The 8,314-nt window shown below is 26.9% G+C and overlaps 1 protein-coding gene across 1 annotated transcript; it reads left to right on the forward strand.

Moving 5' to 3' along the window:
• Positions 1 to 6,372: 6,372 nt before the first annotated feature.
• On the forward strand, positions 6,373 to 7,730 carry LOC111026513 (the record flags this gene model as incomplete). The annotated part of the gene is made up of 3 exons (XM_022304610.1): positions 6,373 to 6,595; positions 6,759 to 6,992; positions 7,552 to 7,730. Coding segments are annotated over exons 1-3 (543 nt in total), but the record flags the coding sequence as incomplete, so codon positions are not given.
• Between the last annotated feature and the right edge of the window lie 584 nt (positions 7,731 to 8,314).

Raw genomic sequence — 8,314 nt, forward strand, 5'->3', positions numbered from 1 at the left:
AATACTTGTTTGCGCATTACTTATCAATAAATGTGTCAACATCGGAGGGGCTATATTATTGCCGAAAATATTTCAGCCGAAAATATATCATCCGAAAATAAATTTACGAAAATTATTTTATCCGAAAAATATTTTATTAGAAACGTTTTCTCGCCGAAAAATATTTCTTCCGAACCGTATTTTATCCGAAAATAATATAGCACTTGATAAGCACTTGTCCGAAAAATGATAAGGAACCGGACAAATGATAAACTCAGAAATTCGAAAAAGTAGTACCAACTGACTAAATCGAAATTACCTAATTAATTACATATTATTCAATTGTATAATTTATATTGAGAAGCTATTTCAATGATTTCGCGCTTTTATTTGAAAACCAATGCAAGTTATCATTCCCTATTATAACTAGATGTAATTCATTTTTTATATTTATGTTTTAAATTGTTTTTGGTGTTCTCACCTGAAGTGAATAAAGTTATATTAGTGTCATGTTTTCACCCAGCATATCAACTTAGATGGATACCTGAGAAAAAGAAACGAATTCAAAACTTGTGAATAAATACTGTTGGAAAGTTTTTTTATGGAAACCACTGATATAGATTCAGTTGAAGCAGATGAATATTAATTGTTTTGTATTTTCATATTAAGAACAAACAAAAGCTGATTCAAAAGCAAATTTGGAAGTTATACAATTTTTCAATGATAAAAATAAATTATCATTTAGTATCAATTTTAAATATATTTGTTGCAATAAAAAACTATTTTTAAAATGTAATACAAATCTCTATTCCTCTGTTCCAGTGGAAAGTTTATTTTTATTTGCTGGGTTCATTCATTGTCCTACTAGAAGAAATTAATCTGACCACTATTTTGAAAAATTAGTTTTCCTTAAAGAAATAAATAACATTAATTCCAGTTGAAAATAATTAATACAAAATTACAATTCAATTTTATGTTTTTTAAATACCATTGACTTTGTTAATACTTTAATTACTACCTATGTTTCATGCACCTATTTTATAAGAATAATGACTACTGATTTTATGACTGTTCGACAAATGTTTTACAACCATGTATATCTATTATTATTTTTATTATGATTTATTATATAGGTATGCCTGTACGCTCAATACATCAAATTATTTTATTATAATTGTAATTTGTTAAGAATATTTTACACAAATTAATATTAACAATTACAGTATTGTTGTAAAAGTTTTTAAAATGTGTTAGTTATAATAAATAAATAAATAAATAAATAAATACAAACATATAATATGTATCAATGTTAACTTTAAATGTAACTTTTATCCATTTACACAACATTGATGTATGATGTATCTAGTATCTTGTTACTAGTTATACATTTTTAGAGTTACTTGTAAGTTGTAATAAGTTACAAAAAATTGGTGTTGCTCAAATAATTTTAGGTGACCAACCCCTCATAATACTGTTATACCCATCTATAAAATCACCTATTTTTTCATCTATCAAAACTCTCCCAGCCATATTTAAGGTGTTGTCCGAGCAATACTTGGACTATATGTTACATGCTACTGCTTACAAGCTTATAATGTGCTTACATTATGTAAGTTTATAGTGCTATAACTGCAACTTTTCGAAAAAAAATGGTTTCTATAGAAAATTATCATGCTTGACCTCCCTGCATAAAGTTTGTTTCGATCTTAGGTTAACGACAAACAAGAAACAATACCAATAATATAAATAAAATGGGTAACTAATTTGAATTTTATTTTTATGATTTAGAGGAGGGAAAGAAAGATGAAAAACAATAGATACAAATTATTAGATGATAAAAGTTTTATTAATATCTTTATTTTCATACTAATTATCATTAAGTCTTAACAGTTTTTAAGATTTTTTTGTAATTCAATAGCATTTAGCTACATACTACTGTACTGTTTACATAATTCAATAAAAAAAAAATTAATTTTTAGTTCATGCATATTGGTTTAGGTATTGTTGAATACGATCATCATCACAATGTTGAACATTAATAACATGGTAGGAACTAGGTAGTATTGTATAAAACACTGCATATCTATTTAAAGCTTACAATAAATTAAGTATTAACTAAAATATATTTAGTTGGTAATCGATTTACTGTACACTGGTCAAATAGTATAAAAATTAGTAGGTATGCATTATTAATCGTTAATAATTAAATTTATCGTGTTAACTCAATAAAATTGTCTATTTATAAATCATTTAATCCACAATCATGATTATGCGGTGCATGACATTGATAAAAATGGTAAGTTTATTGCATATTATAACAATTATATTTAAATTCTAACTTTTTGATGAAACAAGTTATTTTAATTGACATTCATTGTAGCCTAAACTTTGAAAATATCAACTATGTAATTATTGTGATTATATGTGTAACTGTATTTACAACTGCATGTGGACATTTGGTATAACTTAATGCCATTTTTCAAGAGTGAACATAGAAGTTGAAGTTAGATGACGATTTTGTTCATTACTCGTAAACCACCATGTGGAAACCGTTTTTTCAGCAGAAGTTTTTTCAAACAGAATAATGCACGCGTACACCAGTTACTGTAACTTGCTAACTGAAATTGAAAAAAAAACAACAATATTAAATAAATTATTTTGAAAATTGTATTAATTTAATGGCTCAATGTCATATTAAAAATCAATTTAAAAATATAGTAACCAATCAACATTATTCATAGTCCCAACACATAGTTTGTTCCATTATATGTTTGCATTATTGATATAGCAAACATCCTTGTGTTATAGTTGTGAACATAAAGCATATACTAGTATATAACATATTATTTATTATTATCTATGAATAAATAACAATATAAACCTTTTAGCTTAAGCAATACTTATTCTTAGGCATCTACTATCGATACAGGCCTAAACAATTACAAAATCTCAGGTGGTAAATCCACATCTGACTGCAACTTTGTAACATCGTTTTAATGTATCTGTTGAGTTGTTTCAGATGTATCATAAGTAGAGACAGGATTTTTATGTTTTTACATATTTTTACTGAGAGTTTGCAGCTTCAATTGGATAAGCTTTCTCGACGATTCATTTACCTATGAACTAATATACAAATTTTTTTAGAGCATAAAAAAGAATATTTCGAGGTTAAAGAATATTTTCTGCAAAAAACATATTTTAGGGAATATTTTGGCATTTTGGGGTTTAATTTTAATATTTTTATAATTTAATGGCTTATAAAAAAAATGTAAAAATATTTTTATTATTTTATATTTATCAATTATCATGACGAAATCACAGAATAACTGTGACGAAATATTGACGCAAAGCAATATTGATATAAGAACTTAGAAAAATATTTTTGAGGGAATGACATATCGATTTGTCTAAATATTGTCTCAAAACAATTTAAACATCTTTGAAATGTACAAAAATGTTTTGTTTATTTTGAAAGTCGAATACAAAGTCAAATAACAATAAAATATAAAATTGATGTCATTCTCTCAAAAATATTATTCTCTATCTTTTTTTTAATGGGTAATTTTACTCTAAAATTACTTAAAAACAGAAAAAATGTTTCTGCGTAAATGCATTTTGTCTATGTTACGCGTGGGCCAGAGAGAAAAAACAATAGTGCGCTAACCCTGACATCCTCTTAACAAATTCATTATTAATTGTAATAATTATTGTTAGGTGTACTAACTACTTATGTACTTGTGTACTAAATTTCAAGTTTGGGCGAGAGTTTAAGTATATCGTGCATGTTTTTATTTTTATTATTTATAACATGTTATTATTATTGTTATATTTTTGCATATTAAAGATTATTTTGATGAAATTATAGAGCATAGAAACATCTTATTTTTAGGTTTTTAAGAGCATATAAATTCGGTCTCTAATCATAAGTAATACATTATATGCATTTTAATACTATATACAGAACTTACACGATTTGAGTTATGAATGTTTGAATGTGATTGTTGTAACAAGTAAGTGGCATATTGAGTTTAACTTGGTTTTAATCTTTGTAGATACATTTTACCTAGAAATAATACACTGTTGTATAACATAAAATTTACAGAATACGCAAGCAGGTTAGTGGCCAAAATGTATGAACGACTTATAAAAGTTTGAGGTGAACTATTTAAATTTCAATCAGTGTCAATCAGTGTATTATTTATGTTTTTATATATTTAAATATTTAATTATTTGTATACTTATATTATATTTATATACTTTTCAATATTACTTAGTGTTGTACATAATAATTATTATATATTCTCTAATTGTACTTCAATCTATACATTATTGGTTAAGACTATAATATTTATAAATGTTATTACATGGGTACCTATATAATCTTGGCTCGAAAAACAGAGAACTTATTGATAATTATTGATATGTATATTGTATGTAAGTACCTCCCCTTATGGGTTGACTGCTTGTAAGTCATCAATAAGTAGACAGAACCAAGCTTGTAGGTAAAAAAAGTACTTATTCAATAATTATTATAAATATAAAAATAATTAATATTTAAATTTACATAATCAACTCATTTTTTATTGGTTATAATGTTGTTGTGATTACGATTATCATTTTAGTAGCCTCTCAAAATACACACAAAATGTTATTTTTAGATATGTAGATATTAATAGAAAAATAATAAAAATTTACAACAAATAATTGATAATCATTCATCACTGATTAACATTTGTGTTTTAATTTAACTGTGCTGTACTTGATTCAAATTGGTGTTTTAATTGAACTGTGCTGTATTTAATTCAAATTGTTAATTATTATTATATGAGAATAATGGACCACGAAGGAATTCATTACAATTGTACCAAGACTACTCCTGAAGGCAAACGGTAAGACATTTTAAATTCACATTACATTGATAAAATTTAGTATCACAATTTAATTAGTAATTAAAACATTAATTTATTAATATTTGCAGTTATTACATATGTGCTACTCCAAACGTATATTGCAAAGGCACAGCAATTAAGTTACAAAATGGTACAGTTATAATAAAAAAGTCACATAACCATGAAGGAAATGATATTGGTTCCGTTAACACTGATCTAAAAAAACAATTTAGAAGTGTTCTGGTAGAAAGAGCAAAATTGGAAACCAAGCCACTGAAATCCATCTATGATGAAGAATCAATTCGGTATAATTATTTAAATTTTTAGTTGTATTAATTAACATGATTTACAATGGATATTTTATTAACAATTTTGGATAGGAACTATGAAAGCATATTTTGTTAGATTTTAGTAGATTCAAATTGTTTCTGGGTTGATAAAATAGATTGAAGCTTATTTAATCTAAAATACAGTTTACTATTAAAATACTACTTTAGGAACCCAAATGCAGCTGTACTTTATGCATGGCCCACTGCAGAATCATCAATGCGTCAAGCTCGTAGACAACATGTACCACCTTTGCCATCTACTTTACGTGAGCTAGGAGAATATTTAGATCTAAATATTAACAAGTAATATTAAAGATTTATTTAATTAATAGCATATAATTCAATTCATAATTACTGTTTTTGTTTGGTGAATATAATAAATATGGCAAACAGATATCAGTGTAGCAATCAGCCACTTTACCAGGAATGGATTGTGGATAGTGATGGTAAATTCAATGTCATGTTTGCTTGCCATGACCTCATAAACTCTGTAGTTCATGAGGGTGGTACAGAGTTGCACGCCGATGGAACCTTCAAAACTGTGCCATCTAATCCGCATTGTAGGCAACTTTTCATCATACATCTGATTTTACAAAATCACGTGAGTAAATAATATATATTTTAAAAAAATTTGAATAAATAATTACTACATTTTTCAACCTAATCCATCCCTGTTTGCTTTGTATTGATGGAAGCTAAGACTGAGGCTTCATACAAGAAGGTGTTGGAGCGATTTAAGGTGAAATTCCCTTCTGTAAGACCAATTACAATCACGATCGATTTTGAGACAGGCCTCCGGAATGCTTTTACTGTAGTTTATCCAGAAGCAAATATATTTTCTTGTTGGTTCCATTATGTACAGGTTTGAATTTTATTGCAGTTACACACACATTTTTTAACACTGCAAATTATATAAATTGGTTGCTTAGATAACAAAAGTTAATTAAAAAATTGAATGTTTATAAATATTTGTAGAGTCTACAGAAGAATATTAAAAAGTTGGGTTACACACGTTATTTAAAAGTGAACATGGCAGCAAAAATGTGTGTGAAAATGACAGCGGCTTTAGCACTATTACCAGCACATCAAATAGAAACGGGTTTTGAAGATATAAAGATGTATGCTCAAGATAATAATGTTCAGCTTCCAAGGTTTTTTACATATTTTTCTAGGTAAAATACGATAAATACATTTTTGAAAAATGATAAAATGAAGAATAAAATATATTATTCTTAGTATTATTTTTAAATTTAAATAGCTTTTGGATTATGAGGAAGGGACCAGAATATTTTACTGTACATGGCCAACCACGCCGTACAAACAACAACGTGGAAAGTTTTCATTCGTCCCTAAAACAAACTTTTCAGGTACTGCATCCAAACCTGTGGACTTTTCTAGGTTAGTAATAAGTTATGTAATTAAATTTTAAAACTTGGTAATTATAGTATTTTAGTATTTTACATTCAATTTTATCATTATTAATCAGTTTTTATTAAATTATTAGGTACTATGTGTTTTTTTTTTATGTTAAATCACTAATAAAAATGTTTTGGTCATATAGAACATCTGAATAACATAATTACCAAGCAGCACACCATTGTAGGACAACTGGCTAGGGGTGTGCCAACAACAAGGTCCACTAAATTTAAATATATTTTAAATACAGTGAGAATAAAAAATTCCACAGCGCTTTTAACGACTGGTGCAATAACTGTAAAAGAGTTCCTCATTCAATGCTCTCATGCCGCAGACTCTTATTTGGAACGAGAATTGAACTGGGAAAATGAAGCTCAAAGTATGTACCTATAGATAACAGTTTTAAAATATAAAGGGTTAGAAAGGAGGTAGACATTTTACTATATCAATCCTGAATATATTTGTACTATATCATAGGATTATAGTTATAAATGTGTATAGTTATTTTTTATATAATAAAAAAATACTCTTAAAAATAGTGGGCATTGAGTGCACTTGCCCTAGATCCCAAATTAAGTCCCCAATAGAATTATGTATGTAATTATGAAATAACATTAGAGTTGAGAATTACTTAAACTAATAATTTTATTTTGTATTATGCAAAATGTAATTAATGAAGGGATCATATTACTTGTTTTTAAATTTAAATTTTCAATATTCATAGCCCCGAGACCCTCAACGCCCTGCCCATATATATGTATATAAGAATGTATGTATGTATGTATTGATAAACATTTTATGTAACAATGTAACTCAAAAAAGAATATGAAAAAAAAAATTATGTTTAAATGTACATATTAAGGTCATAGTGGTTCTAGTTACCATTAATAAATCGTTGATGTTTGATTAAATAATATTAAATTATAATATATTATTAGGCTCTGATGAAGAAGTACCAATTATGTATCCACGACAAAATGCCATCCTAGTTGTGGAAGATAACCCAGCCATTGAAAATGCTGTAAACATCATTGAGCCACCCATTGCTGGAAATAATGTAATTCCAGTTGAACAAATTATTCAGGAACCAGAAGTCGATATTGTAGAAGGTAATATCTATAAAATAGACTTAAAATAATATTTTTCATTTATTATTATTTTAAATTTAATTGTTTAAATGTGTATAATATATTGTCAGTGATAAAGCAATAGGTACCACAATATAATTATATAAAACACAAAATTATAAGTCCAAAAAGTAAAATGTTCAGAAGAGACTTATTAAGTAGCTGCCTATAAAAATATAGACACAAAAAATCTATGAAAAAAAAAAAAAAAAATGTTTTTAATTTTGTAATTATCGTATAAATTATTATTATGAGTAATTATTCATTACTAGATTATGATGAAAGGGACTTCATCATCCCTGAAGATCAGGAAATGAGCATCTGGCAACAATTGTTTATGGATGACTCTGAAGAGGATGAAGTTACATTTGTACAAGTTCCTGAAAATCTGCATGAACTCTATCCCCCAAATGAAGATGAAGAAAATATTTGTACTGTGTGCAGAGTGGCTCCGAGGACACATGCCCTTGTGCCTTGCGGGCATAGAGTATTGTGTGTGGATTGCATAACACATATAGAAGCACAACGTTGCCCACTTTGTAATAATAATTTTGTAATGGCATTACGTATTTGG

Source organism: Myzus persicae, unplaced genomic scaffold (assembly GCF_001856785.1).
Source record: "Myzus persicae strain clone G006 unplaced genomic scaffold, MPER_G0061.0, whole genome shotgun sequence".
NCBI lineage: Eukaryota > Metazoa > Arthropoda > Insecta > Hemiptera > Aphididae > Myzus > Myzus persicae.